The sequence below is a fragment of the Corvus hawaiiensis genome, chromosome Z (assembly GCF_020740725.1).
Source record: "Corvus hawaiiensis isolate bCorHaw1 chromosome Z, bCorHaw1.pri.cur, whole genome shotgun sequence".
Taxonomy (NCBI): domain Eukaryota; kingdom Metazoa; phylum Chordata; class Aves; order Passeriformes; family Corvidae; genus Corvus; species Corvus hawaiiensis.
The window spans coordinates 4,934,716-4,953,029 of record NC_063255.1 but is presented as its reverse complement, the minus strand read 5'-3'; the positions used below and the strand labels follow the sequence as shown (position 1 = coordinate 4,953,029).

Below are 18,314 nucleotides of genomic sequence, written 5' to 3'. Positions count from 1 at the left end.
TGACTGTCACTATTTTCCACTAAAACGCCAAAAGCCAAAGTAGAAAATGCAGGCAGCATAAGAAAATGAACTACTGTTACCAAAGGAAGCTGGGTTCTAGAAGACTTTACATAGTTTCCTGCTTTTCCTCTCGGACTCACATAAAACCACGGAATTTCTTTCCACGTTCACAATGCTAAAAGATTACATAGTTATTTTAAGGAAAAAGTGAGTTGTTCTGCTTACTTAGCAAGGCAGTGTTCTTCTGGGATTCATACTGTCATTCTGTTCTTTTGATCTTTAATAAAATTCCTTAGATTAAAAATAATAAAGTTAACAAAAAACATCCTATGACAAATAACCAAAAAAATTTCTCATTCTAATATTGTAGGGTGATGAATGTAAGATCACCATTTACTCTATCTTATCTGCTGTGCTGCAGATGTTGAGTTTGTAGTGCAAAACTGCCTTCTAGACCTGTCTTGCTTTGAACAGTTTGACCTCATTGAACTGGTGTTTGAAGAGAAATTTTATTAAGTTCTACTTGAAGGCACAGGTAAGTGAGAAGAAAAACATGGAAAAACTTGCTTATTGAAAGTAGAGGAAGCCTGACACAGATACCTGAAACAGCTTTGATTAAGAGAAATTCTGAATCTGGACTTGGATGAGGAAATTCTTTTCACTGTTGCCTAGAGGTGGTTTGATTTCAGTGTTGTTCTATATAAGACTTAATTTTTTTTTTTTTTCCCCTCCTCTGTGGTCACTGTACTAGTTCTGATTTTCATATATTTTCAGTGATACGCAAAAAAAGTCAGCTCTTGAATAGTATTTATTGGTATGTTTGAATGGTGTGAGACTTGGAAGAGCTTTGACCAGTTATCTTCTTGTCTTCCTTATGAACTGGCTCATAAGAGATGATTAGATGACTTCAGTGCTTTCACGTAACAAAAGGCTTATTGGATAATTGTTCATTTGCTCAAAACTCTGTGTTATGTTCAGTGACTGTCTTTGGCCACCTTTCAGGAGGTTACTGGGGGAATTAGTGAAATGACTTGTATTGACACAGGTTTATAATAACCAATTCCTTTGAGTTTCTTGGTGGACACAAATGATGCAGTATCTTTTCTTCATGACTGAGCCTCACTGCAGGAAGAAGTAAGAGGATGTTGTTAGAAGCACAGGAATGTGTTGGTTAGGCACTAACTTCTTCAGGAGAGACAAGTGATTTATTGGGAATCTTTTTCTGTATTTGCCATGCTATTTTCACTTCCAAGAAACAATCACTCACTGATTACAAGAGTGCTCTGCATATTTTTAGAGCACAAAAACACCTCTTACTTTTGAGAAGATTTCTTGTGTTCTGATTGTCTCATGTGACACTGCTACAGCTGTTCATGTTCCTGATGATTTTAAAACTGGAGTTTTGTGGGGTGTAATCTGTACTGAAGACAACTGCAGGTCTTAATACTGATACCCTCCCTGGTGTTTGTACTACAGAACTGTTGGCTTCAAATTGGATTTTGATTTGGGTATGCTCTCACAGGAAACTGGACATAGCTTTGGATTGTGCTTAGCTGAAGCTTTTTTCCTCTCTGTTAATTTTTGTGGTGTTGTACAGAGAAACCTGTTAGGTGTGTAGGCTAGGAAGAGACCATTCAGGATGACAACAGGTTGTCAGCTGAATTTGTCATCTTAGATCTGCCTTTTCATAGGCATGAAACTTTCACTTCAATAAATTGTTTGGAAGGCCAAACTCTCTTAATGAGAATTTGTGTAGAAATAGCAAAGTAACTGCAAGATGGGTGGAGGGAGACAGGGAAGGTCTGTTTTCATATTAGTCTCATATTAGAATAGTTTTTTTATTATGTGCATAGTGGAAAAGGGTCTGCTGGTTTTGGTATAAGGACAGTCTGGCAAACCTTTTTAACTTTCAAGCTGTACTGTTTCTTCTCCTGAGTGTTTACTGCTGCTGTTGCAATCTCTGGTCTTGGAGGAGCTGTATGGATTTCTCCAGACTTTCTGCCATTCTCTGATTCTCCAACTTGCAGTAAAAGTCACTTGCCGCTACAGACCCACATACAGATGAACTCAAATTTAAGAGGGAGGATCTGGGAGAAAGCAGCTGAAGCACATTCATCTTCTGAGAAGGAGAGGCACCTTGTTTCTCTACTTTTTTCTGCATTTGTCCAGGCAAATATGGGTACATCCTCAATAAACGTTTATTTGTAATGTATATTAGTAGTGCTGGAGGAGGCATTCAAGAAGGAAACTTCTATAAAAAAAAGCTTTCAAAGAAAATTTCAGAATATCTAATGTTGTTCCTATAACTATTAAGTTCAAAAGGGCAACCTGGAGGTACATGTTAATATGTGTTTAGATGTACTTAATGTATTTAACCTAAATGACAGGGGTTTTAGTGGGAAATTGCAGGGTAGGGCTGTAGACCTGAATACAGTGTATTGGTGATCTGCCAGTAAGGGGAATGTGTAATGTTAAAAAAGATAAATTCTTTTTAAAATTAGGGAATCTTTCACATGGCCCTGCCTAAACTGCAAAATTGGTGGAGAGTCTAGTTGCAAAAGAAGAATGTCAGAGATAGCAGGTGAATTTCCCTTCAAGAAGAGTGAAAATGAAGTGCTTCAGTGCTTAGTATGAGAATTGTTTGGTGAACCAGGTCTGGGAAGGAAGTAAGAGTAGCCAAAACTAGAGAAATTTAAGAAACCCATGTAAAAGTAAATAAGTAGTAAAATGTAAAAAAAAAAGAAAAAAGACTGGTAGCTGCAAAGTAATGTGAAAAAATCATATATGAAACTCATATTCTTAGGAAAGGTTTTTTCAGATGCACAAAACATAAATATAGTGAGATTTTGTTAAAAGACATGGAAAATAAAAACTAATTAAAATAAAGTATGCTTATCTATACTGATAAAGTTCTTTTATCTGCCATGCACAAATAAATTTTGAAACTTACTTTTTGAAATGTACGATGTTTGTGAGATGTGGGTTTTAGCAGGAGAGGTCAGATATTGTCAGTAAATAATTTAGCACATTCTGCTGTAGGTACAGAGGGACCACAGAATTCTTTGAAATTAAAAACCTTGTTGGGATTTTATTAACTTTCCTCAACAACTTAAGCATAGCCTGTCCTGTCTTCACATTTTGTGTTGTTATCACTGACAGCTTCATAGCAGTTGCTGTTTTCCTTTGACGCTGTGAGCTGCTGAACAGGTGTTACAGTTCACCCAACAGTCCTGAAGTTAAGTGACTTATATCTAAACTTGGAATCATTTGGGGAATCAAAGGCATAATATTGTTTTTGAATCATTATTTTAATGATCTTTGGTTTTAATTATATTTAATTTTAGAATAATTCTGAGCATACTAAGTTTATAAAATCAATCACTATTCTGTTGCGAATCAGCATACAGCAGTATTGGTTTCTAGCTGGTTTTCTTTAATTTGCTCTTCACATAGTACTCAGTCTTGCTTTTTATTTGTAATAATTTGTCCATATCTTCTCCTTAATGCTGCCGTGGGATGACATTTAATAAAATGTAACTGATCCAGAGTTCATTTGTATACTTAAATTAATGACATTTTTATTAAAAAGTTAAAAAAAGAAATCAGTGTGGATGGCTACAAGTGAATAATTTGGCATGGTTTTATTTGAAGTCAACTCTTGTGATACTTCAGAAATAAGGATCAGGGAAGCAGTTTGCCTTGTTTTATCCAAATCTCCCTGTTGATCTGCGCCTGAGTAGTTGGCAATATAAGAACTTAGTCCATTTTTAGTCAGTGCTCCTTGCTTGTTTCTATTTTGTGAGGTTAAGTTCTCCGTGTACAGCACCAAGAGTTGCTCATTGTGAAAGTAGTTGCTTTTGAATTGCTGTGTAAATGAACAAAGTGTTAATTTTTTTAAATGCTTCTGCTTCTTAGAACTTGGGAGTTGATTATATTCAACATGCAACCTGCTATGACCCTAAATATAAAAGGCTGCTACCCTGCTTTCAAATATTATTTGGGTGTTCAGTGTCACAAACAGTTGTGCACAATGTTCCTGCTTTGATTGCTAAGATTGAAATTTAGTAATCATAGTAAAGGAGCATGAGTAAGTATATATGGCTGTATCTATATACTGGTTATAAATACTTTATTTATTGTATTTAACTGCATGTACATGATGAAAAGCATATCTCAAAGACCAGTCATGACAGAAATTTAAAAAGCCATGGGTTGGAGAGAAGGAGATTAATATGTTAGTTTAGTGTCTATAAACTGACACAGTTTAATTACAGGTTTAAATATTAGTATAATTATACAGTACTTTTCACTTTCATAGTTCAAATGTGAACTCATTTATCCTCATGACATCTCTCTAAAGCACATAATTAACACTTATTTAGCCTTGGTACCAAACTGCCCTGCAAAGTTTAAATTCAGGGCTGCCCATGTTCCTCTCTGCATCCAAACTGTCCCACTGTGAAAGCCTTGCAGTGCTGTGCTGCACCCTGAGCGAAGCTACTACCTTTGGATTGAACCTTTGGTTCTGCCTGTTCAGTGTTGAGCCTGAGCCATCCTGACAGCTTCTCATAGCCCCCATGGCATCTTCCTCCTCTTGCTTGTTCAGATAGTTCCTTACTTGTTCACCCAGTCATGTGTTTTCAGAAGAGAAGTGGCAGTGTAGAAATTCCATCCATGATCTGTTTGAGTGGGAGAGGAAACAGGCTAGATAATCACCTGACTGTACATGCACGTAGTCAACTTTAGAAGTGCCTAGTTGAGAGACATGGAAGGTGGTCATGTCTTGAGCCCAAAACAAGAATGATGGGCAGCAGAATCTGAGGCTTCTCCAGCAGCATCACAAGAATGCCTGGCTGCTGCCTTGGTGGGAAGGTGGCTGGACTTGGGCCTGATCGGACACAGTGTCCCCCATGCCTTGTTAGTCCATTGCTATTGCTGAAGACTGCCAGCAGTGTTGAAAGATGAGTGAATTGCAGCTGTAGCTGGTGCTGGTTATATGTACGCTGGAATTTCTTTAGAATTAAAAATTTTAATCGTAATGAATGTAGCCTATATAAGATCTTGTAAGAAAAAAATCGTTCAGTGTATCTGTATACTATGCTGAAGAGCATTGTAGAGTTCAGACCCTTGGCTTGTCATCTTCAGCTTTTACAGTCTTCTGGCCTAACAGCTTGCAAGTAACACTAGTGTGAGTATAGTGATACTGAGCTCCGGGATAAGATATATTTGGGATTGTAGTGGCAGAAGTAGCCTTGGTGGGGGCAATGTTGGTGGCCCTGGGTAGCAGGCACACTTACTTTTGTAAAGGAACCCTGTTGTTAAAGAATCTGTGGTAGCTGTATGGCTTTTCTAACCTTGTAAAACAAAATGACAGGTGAGCTTTTGATAAAATATAAACAGTTACAGAAGGAATTTTCCTTTCACCCCCTAAGTAGGGAAGCTTAGCTGAGGAATACTGGGCTATTTTTAATTCAGTTTGAAAGGAACCATACCAAGATTATTTAAAGATAAATCTCCATTGAAGTAAGGAACAAATATAAGTGTATTTTGTGTACTGTTGCTTTTATATAGTTCCTCTTCACCCTTTTTTTGTTTTACAGCAATGAAATATTTAAACTATTTGCAAGGTAATACTGCAAACCTGGGTCTGTGCAACAGCTGCACTGCTTATTCTTGTGGCTTGATTTTCCTTTTTATCTTGTTCTTTGCAACCAAAGACTTACCCAGTATGTGTTTCATGTAGCTGGCAGAATTGAAAGCCCTTTTAAACTAATACATTAAAGATGGAAACATTTGCAGAAGAGCAGGTTTTTCATTCCTTGGTTTTTATGCTGTCTTGGGCTTGATTCCTGTCTTCTGAGACACTGTTGTGGTTCCTGTGTAAGGTGGTGGGAGAGTTCATTCACACCTGCAAAGACACAATTTCTTATTAATTAAATATGTATGTGTGTATGTATACAGCAGTGCAGTGTTCCCAGCTTTAGGCTCTGAAATTGGAGGCAGTTTAGGAAGTTGCTGAGCTGGAACATCTTTTTGTTTACTGTCTCAGCAATTTGTGTTTAAGACATCCCTCTGACCCTCTAAATCTTCGGTCTGTATTTTCATTGAATAATGAGTTCAGCATTTCCAGTGACCACTTGAAAGCTTCACCTCCATCACAGAGCTGCAATTGTGAAACAGGCTTGAATCAATAAAATCAATGGAGTTTTTTCTTATACATTGTAGAAGTGTAGCTATTTTGGTTTTTCAAGTTTTCAGGATTTCTGTAAAAAACCCCAGCTTTTTAGAAATTTATGTAATTTTCCTTCTCTGGCAGTATTTTTTTTTCTGCAGAGGTAACATGGACACAGGTTTCAAGGAGAGAGATTGGATAATGTGGTTCAATTTATAACATCTTCGGTTTTGCAAAACATAAGAGATAGAGATTATGCAGTTGTGATAAGTCCAAAATAAAAATGTTAAGTCGACTTGAGTCTCAGCCATGCTTAAAATACCATCATCTGGTATGGTGATGCCCTACCTTGAGCAGAGTCTCTAGATAAGTACTTTTTAGCCTTTTCAGTTTCAAGACCTTTTAGAAAATGCCCAGTGGAGGTGCAGTGGCCTTCAGAAAAATACAGTTTAGTAGATGGTGCAAGAACTTATTTTAGTTAATTTTGTCATCCTTTAAGAGAGGGAGAGAATGTCACTGGTCTGATCTGCAAAAGCTGAGGTATGGCATTCTGTGGCCAGAGCACTGCCAGATGTGAATCTAGTCATTTCAGTTGGCACTAGGCTAGTTCAAGTAGAGTTGCTCTAAACTGACTCTGTGCAGGTGACATTGCCTATGTAAAAATGCTTCCTTTGAAAGCAGCATGGTCTTAAATATCTGTAGCTCTTATGTATGATGGAAATGCCTTTAGTGCTTTAAGACTTTGGATTTGTTCGGGGATTTTTTTTACTCTTTGTTTAGCTTTGCAGAGCCATCACAGCTCAGAGGCACCAAGGTGATGATTCTCCTCATGTTCATCAATAGCAGCGCTCACTAGCAGTCACTTAAACCTGAGCAAGATTGCTGAAGGTACAGGAATTACACAGGTGTTTTGGGGAGAGTGGTTTTAACATCACAGTTGTAGAATATTATTTAAAGTCTTAATTTTCCTTGTAAAATTATTCTAGTGTAGCTTCTGAGATGGGAAGAAAAAAACCCCTCACCTTTAAAGTTTTGTTAGAGAAGAGAATATTATGTATTTGAATACCTTTTCATAGGCTATAATTTCTAAGTGCTTAAGACTACTGAGGAGAAATTTAAGTATATTTTAGAGACTGTTTAGATTAAAAACAAGGCATCCAAAACAGGAGAAGACACAAATCCAAAAACCTCTGCAGTAGTCCTCTCCCCTGGACTCAAGAACCTCTCTTCTTCATATAGAACATAATGATTTCTTTTCTTGCTGTTTGCAGGTGCTCCTGACCCAACAGCAGGTGCTAGCATAGATGATGAAAATTGCTGGCATTTGGATGAGGAACAAGTCCAAGAACAGGTTAAACTCTTCCTTTCCCAGGGTGGATACCATGGATCAGGGAAGCAGCTCAATTTGCTTTTTGCAAAGGTGTGTTGAGTACTCTGAACCTTTTTTCTCTCCCCTGTTCTCCACGCCAGTCTACTTGTATGCATCTTACTCAAAGTTCTAGGTTCTACTGTTATAAAATAACACAAAGCCTTGGGAACGCAATGGCAACTTGATAATGAGTTGTACAGAAGTGGACTACAATCTGATGTGTCTTGATCAGTGTAAGGATATGAAGTAACATTTCAAGCATCTACAGCTTTGCTGTTCTCTTCTTCCTTCACACCCCCAAAATGTTGGAAAACATTACAGCAGTTTGTATAATACACCTGTGGATTGCTTGTGGTAAAATTCTCTGAAGAATTGTAATTGAATACTGAAACCAAAATTTTGTTAAAAAAATTGGGAAGGCAGACTGTTTTTACTACTTAAAAATTTCCCATCACACATATAAATTGCATTTCTAGCTTCACAGAAGTGGAATATTTAACACTGCAGCATATTGTCTGTACTGCGATTTCTTTGCTTTCTTCAAGTTTGTATTAAAAGACTCGTTTCCTAGGTGCGAGAGATGCTAAAAATGAGAGATTCAAATGGAGCTCGCATGTTGACGTTGATAACAGAACAGTTCATGGCTGACCCTCGTCTGTCGCTTTGGAGACAACAAGGAACTACAATGACTGACAAGTATAGGCAGCTCTGGGATGAACTGGGTAAATTCACAGACTCATTTAGGTGTTCATATGTGTAATAAAGAAACAATTACATATTTGGAGTTGAGAAAAACTTTTATTGTGGTTGTAGGCAAAGCAGAGTAGAGTTTTCTGCAGTTTTCTTTGTTCAGTTAAGTTTGGGTGAAATTGAATTTCTGATCTGCAGAATGAGACAGTTGCAGTTAAAGAAGAGGGAACATGGTGTTAAAGAAGTACAATTCCAATAGTTTGTAAGTATCAGAGGATCTAAAAAGAATAAAGCAGAAAGTGGAAATGTAGCTGCACAGCTGAGGCAAAATATATGTCTCTAGTGCTAAGTTGGAAAGGTTAAAGAAAAAACTGATTCACAATTACAGAAGTCAATTACCGAGCAAGAAAGGAGATGAAATAACAGAGGACTAACAATTAATGTTGCTTTACAGGAAAGGTTGCCTGATACATGACTTAGTTGTGCAATTAAGAGAATAACAGAGGCTGAAATGGGAAAGGAATGTTTGAACTGGTGAGGTCTGAGGGCACTTGCTGTAAAGTGTTTAGGAACACACTAATACAGTTTTGAACTACTACTTCAGAAATTGTCAAAATCTGTAAGAATTTCATCATAGAATCATAAAATGTTTTGGGTTGGAAAGGACCTTAGAGATCATATATTGCCAACTCCCCTGACATGGGCAGGGACAATTTTCACTAGACCAGGTTGCTCAGAGCTTCATTGAGCCTGGCCTTGAAACACTTCCAGGGATGGGGCATCCACAGCTTCTCTGGGCAGGTGGTTCCAGTGCCTCAGCACCCTCACAGTCAAGAATTTTTTTCCTAGTATCTAATCTAAACCTTCCTCCTTTCAGTGTAAAGCCATTCCCCTTTGTCTGATCACTACACGCCTTGTAAGCAGTCCCTCTTCAGCCTTTTTGTAGGTCCCCTTTAGGTACTGGAAGGTGCTCTAAGGTCTCCCCAGAGCCTTCTCTTCTTCAGGCTGAGTAACCTGAACTCTCTCAGCCTTTCTTGTATGGCTGGTGCTCCATCCCTCTGATCATCTCTGTGGCCCTTCTCTGGACCTCCTCCAGTGGGTCCATGTCCTTCCTGTGCTGGGACCCCAGAGCTGGATGCAGCACTGCAGGTGGGGTCTCAGCAGAGCAGAGCAGAGGGGCAGAATCCCCTCCCTGGCCCTGCTGGCCACGCTGCTTTGGATGCAGCCCAGGACACGTTTGGCTCTCTGGGCTGTGAGTGCCCATGGCTGGGTCATGTCCAGCCTCTCACCCACCAGCATCCCCAAGTCCTTCTCGGCAGAGCTGCTCTAAATCCCTCCCAGCCTCAGCCTGCATTGATAACAGGGTGTTATCTGAAGGGAAAATCAATACAACTTGAATGTGAATGTCAGCAGTATTTACAGATGGAGAGGTGAGAGAAAAGATAAAAAGTAATCACAAGCATTACTTTCCTAGGTATAAGGTACTGTAGCAAGCTACTAACTAATAGATATCCAAGAGTGTGGAAGATAAAAAACAACCTGAATTATTTAAAATACAGTGGTAAATCTAATTCGTTTCTCTAAAAGGTAATTCACTGAGTTTATGAGGGAAGGGATTAACATGTCTGTCTTAGCATTCCAAACCTTACTTACAGCGGTCTTGGAGGCTTTCCTAAAGCAAGCTGAAGACACACATGGCCTAAATGAAATTGCCTTGTGATTCATGGAACTTGGAGTAGAAACCTGTGTTCTCATTCTGGAAAGTCATTTCAAGTCTACACTTAAAGAAGTCTATTTTGATGTGCTCTGGTCCTTATGGCTGTGCCTGATTTATGTGGCAGAAAACATATAAATAACTATTTAATAACAAGGAAAAGTTAGGATGATGTCCTATAAGACATTATGCAAGTAATGCAAAGAATGGAGCAAATATCATAATGCTCTTAATGTAATTTAAGGGTCCAAAATCAAGCTAAATGAAATCAAATCCAAGTAAGGGTAACATGCTTCATTTAGAAAAGAAGAGTGAAATGCAAAACTTAACTTTTGCACTCTTAGAGGTCAGAGATGATCATAGTTGAATCTATTAACTGATGGGATAAGACTGGATATAACCCGTATAGCAAAAACTATGTTCACTCTAAATTAAGCACTAGGCTAGTAAACTGTTAGCTATGTAGTTGAGATTACAGACTTCTGTGGTGAAAATCCTTAATACCATAGAAGACAAAGCTCTGTCAGAGTCTGGAAGCAACTACAACTGTAACAACCATTTCAGTATGCCATTTTTATGATCCTTTGTCTTGTTGGGGAATAACAGTGTTTGCCAGCAAGGCACATGTCTAGCTGGACATACATACGACAGAATTGTATCCCACCATACTGAAAATTGGAGGGTCTCATGCTTCATTGCTTATGTGGGTTGAGCTGGTAGGTGGTGGGAGAAGCAGAAATGCCTTCTCCATCTGTTACCTGTAGCAGTCTTGCCACATGCTGTCAATAAACAAAAAAAGGGTTTGTTACATTTTTGTAGCGGCTCCTCTTGTTTCATCAGTTTTGTATTAACATCATTTTCTTGATAGCACCTGTCTGAACGTAGAGGAGGTAGAATCTGTCTGCCTATAGCATCAAATAACAAATACTTCTGGATTAACTGAATTTAGTTTACCTCTATTATCAGAATTCTAGATGTCACTCCCAAAAAGCAGCCTCACCACTACCTGAGCTGCTGTATTTGCAGTCTGAGGCAGACTGCATTGTTTCAGTCCTCAACTGCTCTGACTCAGTATCAAAATCTGTTCATCATGTAGCATTCTTTCAGTTGCAAATACATTTCAATCACATCAGGTGGGCAGTAGTCGAAGGGTAGGACATGGTTCTTCCATCTCCAGATAGTGTTTATGTTTCTAAACTCTCTATTTCTTCTCCCCACTGATAGCATTCCTTGGTTTCTTCCACAGCTGCTTAGCAAGTTCCCTCCAAAATGCTGTTAATTGGGTGAATCTCTCCAGAGTCACTTCTACATGCATGATGTGAAGGCTGCAAGTTTCTGCAGTGTTTTTGCTAGGATTTTACTTTGCTTGAGTTTCACTGTTTTCACATTAAACATCGCTTTTTCCATGTGAAACTTGTGTCTCAAAAGAAGAAGTGAATGTACAAAAGGTTCAAGTAGATTTTAAGGGAGACCAGAGTTAAAATAGCAGACTGCAGAGGGAAAAGCAGGATGGCCCTGGCAGCATATGATCTGTGTTAGTCGAAGTAATTCAGACACTGAGTTTAAAGGAGTCATGCTATCATTATGTTACAAAGTAATACTGGCTTGTTATCTTCTAGCATGTCAGAGAACCAAAATATCAAGGGAGGGAAGTGAGACGCAGGCCTCTGTGTATTTAACATTCTGTATTACCTGTTCAGAGTAATCTGGGAGAGGCATATATGTATGTCTTCTAAAAAAAATCTTTTAGCTATGCTCTCATTTATGTCACAGGTAGGTAGCAATTTAGTGTAGTTAGGGAGAATTTTAGGGCATAGAAAGTTAGTAAATATAGACTCTGCTTAATAAAGGGTCTCTTGCTTGCCTTGGTATGCTGTCTGCCAAGTGCTAGGCATATGGCCACTTTGTCAGTTCCATCTTGGCACAGACTTTTAAGCATACTTAAATAACCACCTTTGCTCCTTGACTGGGTCATTGGAGCCTTTCATTAGAATTTAGGTGATGCTTCCTTCCTAACATTGAGTATTGGCAGGGGTACTGGAAGGACACACTGAGCTTTGATCAGAGTTCCTGTTGAAGTTTGTGGTAAATTGCTGATTTCAGTTGAAATCAGATTGGGTTTGAGTGTTTGAAGGTGCTGATTTAAAAACAACAACAGTAAACTCCCCCCCCCCCCCCCCCCCCCCCCAAAGTAACAATAAAAAACTCTCTAGAAATAAAACCACCAAAACCTTCACTCAAGACCCACAAATAAGATGCTTTAGGTCTAAGTATGAATCTGGCAGTTTTTTAGTACTAAGCCCTAATTTCCTAAGCAATTTACAATTCAGAAGCGTCATGTTAACAAAAAAAGCTTTGCACATAACTATGCAGTTGTTTTTTAAAGCCTCTAGATTGGCAGTAAGAATATAATAACTGCCCGGCAGATTCCCCTGTTGTACATCAAGGAATGGGATGAGCTATATGCTACTTATGGAATGTCAGAGGTATACTATTGGAAAGGTTACAGGTCAGAGGTCTAAGCCTTGCTCAGATACTTCTCAAACTAGAAGAATTTAGATGCAATTTCAGTGATGCACTGGTGATCACTTCCAATTTGCCACAGTAATAAATGAATTCCAGTTTGCAGAGTGTAAAGCAGAGTTGGAATTCTTCATGTTGCTGTTTAAATGGTATCTCGGTACATAAATTTCACATGCGGATCTTAAGGTGTTTGACTCATGGTGACCATGGTTGAGGAGTTCAGGATGTCATAAGGATTAATTATCTGAAGCCCCTTGGTTTGCCTTTTAATTAAATTGCATTGGTAAAATGGGTATGGAAATGGAAATGCACAGTAAATACCTGCTGATGCCTGTTGAGCTGAGATCTCTGATGTGAAGGAAAGGTCAGTTAGCCTTCTTTGTGGTATAGAGGAAAAAAATGGACTGTATAATCTTAGTAGATGAGGAAGTTGTTAATATTCGTCCATGAAAAATTCAGTAAAAGTTACTTGTTCTCATGAAAAATGAAAAGATTTCCTTAAAAAAGGGGGGGAAATTGACTTTGTACCGCAGCCCAGGGATCATGATGGCTGTGAGACTCTGCTTTGGAAATAAGGGTTGAGCACTGCCAGATGCCAGACACTGGGAAGAGACTGTTTTGTCGGCAAGTGGGATCTGCAAGTTAATTGGTGTTTTCTGCAGGCTTCTGGCTGTGAAATGAAATTGGAAGCCCTTTAGCCACATGTATAATACAGGACCTGAATACAAATGTCACATGTCACCATCAGGGCCCACTGTGAAACAATAGTGTTCCCACTCAAACACTGTGCCATTACAGATCATTTAAATATGGGGATTACATTTAAACTAAAAGCCCCATTTGCTTCTTACTGCAATTTAAAAGTCCTCTTAGCAAAAACTAAGTGACAAATTAAATGAAAAAAGTGCCCACATTTTTAAAGCTACAATGCAAAACATTTTTTTATTGTTTCTCATATGCCATGAATGAATCATTATACTTGTCAACCCTAAACCAGGCCATAATTGGAGCAGCTACTGTTATCAAAGTAGGGCTGCTCTTGTGACAGCTTAATAAAGCTGAAACTGTTAAATTAAATCCCAGATGCTTAATCTGATGAAAGCAGTCAAGTAGAAGAATCTAAGACAAGTATCTACTGCTTGATGGAGTGATGGAGCCCAACACCTTGTCAACACGTGGATTAAGGAATCAGATTTTTTTTTTCCTGTGCGCTACCATTTTCAGTGTCTTCATATCCTATCACTTGTATTCATGGTGAAGAAACTTCATGTAATTTGCATGTTTCAAAACAAACATTTCTAGTAGATTTCCTCCATTTTGGTATTTAAGAACTCTTAAAGGGGGAAGAAAGATTTTTTTTTTTTTAAGTCAAGATTAGTTTCTTGTGAAGTAGAAATATGGTGGCAGTGTCATGGGAAAGAGGTCTTTGGCAAGGCAGGACAGTGGATAGAATTGGTGAATATGTTCTAGTTTTGCATCATGCTGATCCGGGTCTCTCTTAGTCATCTTATTTTATGATGTTGAGGAGAATGGTATAATCTCTATGTTCAGCCATTCCTTCCACATTTTAATGCCTAATCCTCTCCTGTCTGCCTCAACCACCTATTGGAATCTAAAGTTTTTAAGTGTGGGAACCTCTTATGGTATTGAAATGAACCTCACTCATGTGATAAAGCTCTTCCCAGTGACATTCTTAGAATCCTTTCTATTATATACTGAATATGTACTAGCATATTAAATGGGCTATTGCTATAAAGGTATTTCTTGAGTGAAATAACATGACTTTGCTGCAGTAGTTCTAAAAGTCTTAGTAGGTTTTCACTAGTACTTTGCTCTGTTTATACCACTTTTTAAATGTTGGATCAGCCTGGTAGTCTGTTTTGGTTTCATGCTTACTGGTATTTTGGGCATTTTCTAGATTAGAATTATATATTTTTGTGTTAGAATTTAAACTAAAATACCATTTTACAAGGTCATGTGATACAGAGAAATAGTACAATATATTTCCTGATGGATCGTGCATGGACCTTTATTAGTAACACTTCACTCCTCATCTAAACATTAATTCTAAATGTTGAGGTTAGGAGAGGAATCATTACAGACTAATTAAGAGAGATTTAATTACCATTTTGCCATGAGCAAACTAATGATCAAGGTTTAAATATAATGTCGTCTGTTTTTCTTTATTTTTATTTGGAAACCACTCTGAATTTTTCTGGTAAAAATTTATAGTCATCTCTAGAAAACATCAAGTTAGATTCTTTTAACCTTATCTGAATGAAGCTATTTTCCATCTATATTTCTGTCTCAGGCATTCCTTCCTTTTGCAGTTAGAGACAAACTTGTGTGAATGGGACATGCCAGCTGTTCTAAACAGATTGTCTATGCTTAGTGCTTAAGTGGAGCGGGGAAGAGGACAAAAGCAGCTATGGCTGTTGCCAGTATGCCCCTAGATAAATTCCTTCTTGGTGCCCAATTTGATCGTTACTCCAGGGCTGCCATGAAAAAGAATTGATAAAGTTAATCATTCATTACAGTTTTGGTGCTCTAGTACCATTTTTTGGAGCTGCATACTTCATGCAGTCCCTTTTTAGGGTCACCCATGTAGTAGAGACATTCGCTTTCCCCTATATTTTATGGTATTTATAAAACAATACAGCAAGACTCTAAATTTTGAATTTGACTTCCAAGTTTATATTCATATGGTCTTTATATTGTTGAATATCCCCACTTATAATTGCATTATGTATTGCCTTAAACCTAAAGAAAGTACCTATGCCCTGCACCTGTAGAAAATAAAGTTAACTTTTAAGTATATTTAATTATATATTAATATAATATTAATATAGTTAATATAATATATATAATTTTATATATATTATATATAATTATATATTATATATATAATTTATATATATATAATATATATATTTTATATATATAAATTTATATATATAATATATAAATATAGTTAATATAATATATATAATTTTATATATTATATATAATTATATATTATATATAATTTATATATATATAATATATATTTTATATATATAAATTTATATATCTAATATATAAATTTATATATTATATATATAATATATATATTATAAATATTATATATATAATTATATATATATAATATATAATTAATATAGTTAATTTCTAAGTATAGATTAGTCAGTTACACGTAGGGCATTTCTGGCCTTGAAATGAAAGCTGTAGGAAGCCCTGCATTTGAAAGGAGGTGGATGCACCATTTCCCTTGGTCTTTCATTGTGGGACTTTATAGGTAGAGTGGTATCTTAACAAATATTTGTGTCTTAAACTGTATCATATCCAGTAGGCTGTCTTTGCTTAAGTAGTGGTTACATTAATATTGTTTAGTCTCAGCTGTCATGGTCTTATGGAACACATGTACCCTCAGTTCGTGCACTGAAGGTTACACCTGCTTTTTCACAGAACAAGCTGTTAATTTATGTCTGAATGATTTGTGTTGTTGGAGGTGCTAAATTAATAGTAGGTCAGAGTTAGCATCACAAGACAGTTTTGCTGTTCTAAGACCTGAGTTACGGATGACAACTTAAATTGCTGTCATGGCCCTACAGTGTCTTGGTTGATGCTGTCACCTTCATTCCTCAGTGAATGAAGCCAGGCTGCTGTTCTGAAAAGATGGGTTTTGTCCACCTTCTCTGAGGATCATTTCCTTCTTCCTCCATTACTGACATTGCCATAATAGTATGTGAAATGAGGGGGTATGTGAGGCCGGAGTATGACAGTAAATTTTTCTTTTTAGGTAATTTCACAGAATATTCTGAGTTGGAAGGGACCCAGAAGGATGATTGAATCCATCTCATAAGTGAATGGCCCATATAGGGATCAAACCCACAACCTTGTTATTAGCATCGTGCTCTAACCAACTGAGATAATCCTGTGGTATTTATCAGATTGCAGAAATAATGGTCACAGTAATTACCTTCAGTATGTAAGCATAGCTTGAGGGGTTTATTTAATATTTTTAATCCCATACAGAAAGTTGCATTTCCATTCTGTTCAGTTGGATGGAAAGTACTTCAGATATTTTTAAATACCCACATTAAAGCAGTTGTTTTTATTCCTGTGATGTTGAACTGATTTACTTATAAATGTCCTAAAATGTGTTGCGTGGTGAAGCTGGTGCACAACTCATTGCAGCCCTAACTGTGGAATCATGTCTGATTAAGGACAGAGTTTTACTATAAGCCAAGCTGATACTTGGTGTTATTTTTTCCTACCTCTCTCACTCTTTATTTTTCATACTTCAGTATCATTAGGCTGCCATTTAATTTTCCAATGCCACTTCTAGTAAATACCCGAGCTAGAGAGAAGTGATAGATTCATGGGGCGGACTTCCTGAATCTTCACTAATTTCTTCGAGCTCTACCTGCCGGTCAGCCATCTAGCCTTGTGCTATTTTCCATTTTTCTCTTTTGAATGAACACTGGAGAAAAAATCTCAAAAATTGGAAGTGAGAGGTGCAAGAGTTTCAATCTGCTTGGGTATGTCAAATCAAGACAGGAAACCCTTTATAGTTTTAGATACCTATTACATAGACTAAAAATTTGATAGGGAAGACAGTTCTTCTAAACCCACAAAAGGTAGCTGAAAATTGTAACTGGAGCTGCAGAAGTTTAACAAGAAAACTAGAAGTAACATTAAAATTTTGAATAGTGGTAGGCAGCCAGTAAACTGTAACCAGGTGCTGTGCTAGATTCTTGTATTAGAAGTTGTAATTAAAGTATGCTGTTTTTGTAAAAACTGAGCAGTCATGTTTGGACTGGAACATAAAAGTGACTTGGGAAACGGTAGTGTAGGAAGGAATTTAGACTAGACAATCAATGTATTCCTCTGGTCAGTTACAGTGCATTGTTTACATTCTGTGAGCATAGTTGTGGCAATTGTAATTCCCAGTATGCAAGGGAGTGTTAGCACTTGCTTCGTTCTTTTTTTTTTTTTTTTTTGGTAAAGGAGAGGTATTTTCTTCCCTCTCTCTTATTAATAGCTTGTTTTAATGGACAAACATCTCCTGTTTTGCCTCTTCCTAAAAAAATTAACTGTGAGAGGAATTAATTCATCTCAAGGATAAATTCGTACAGAAGTAGCTTAATGCATTTATAGTTAGTAGTCACATTAACTTTTCTTCTGAAAATTCTTGAAGTCTCTGAAGGTAGACCGTGACTACTGAGAGTATATTGCTAGTTAAAGTAATTGGTAAAATATCTGATACATATTTTGGGCAGGAGCATACTTTGTCTTCACCACCTAGCTGTAAATATTGGCAACTAGTTGATAAAGGACTATTTTTTACTCTTTGTGTTAGAGTTAGAAGTGCTTTTGCCTTCAGTTGATTGATTGTAAACAAATGATTAAATAGTTTTCTAAATATGAGGGAAGTTAATCAATGAGGTTCGTTTGTAGGTTCTTTATACTTTTCTTTAGCTTTGTAGACTAATTGCCCATGCCTTTCCGCAGTGGTTAGATTATGGAGTACTACAGATGCATAGAGGGGTATCTAATGAACATGTGGCTGATCCTTAGTGTTCTCTTGGGGAGATCATAGTCGACTGACACACTGTAAACTGCACCTTTCAGGCAAATTCCATTCTTATATGAAACCTTTTGGTTGAATGGCAGAGTATCTGCAAAGATGCCGGAGTTTTTAAAACATTTAAAAGGTCATAACCCAAAACAACAGGCTCATGCAAAACGTCAGAAGTGTGTGGGTAGTTCCTTATTCCATTGTGCTAAAAAGTTGAAAACGTAGAAAGAGAAAGCAGAGTTTTGTGACACAGAGATTAGAGCAT

The 18,314-nt window shown here is 37.3% G+C and overlaps 1 protein-coding gene across 2 annotated transcripts in view; it reads left to right on the top strand.

Moving 5' to 3' along the window:
* ZSWIM6 (zinc finger SWIM-type containing 6) overlaps nucleotides 1–18,314 on the top strand; it is a 111,214-nt gene that overhangs the window by 63,083 nt on the left and 29,817 nt on the right. Inside the window, exons 3-4 of one of the 2 annotated variants that reach the window (XM_048291085.1) lie at nucleotides 7,444–7,592; nucleotides 8,113–8,263. The exons of the other annotated variant lie outside the window; for it this stretch is intronic. Of the exons in view, the coding sequence (XP_048147042.1) occupies nucleotides 7,444–7,592; nucleotides 8,113–8,263 (300 nt within the window). The remainder of the gene's footprint in view (nucleotides 1–7,443; nucleotides 7,593–8,112; nucleotides 8,264–18,314) is intronic. 2 annotated transcript variants of the gene reach the window in all.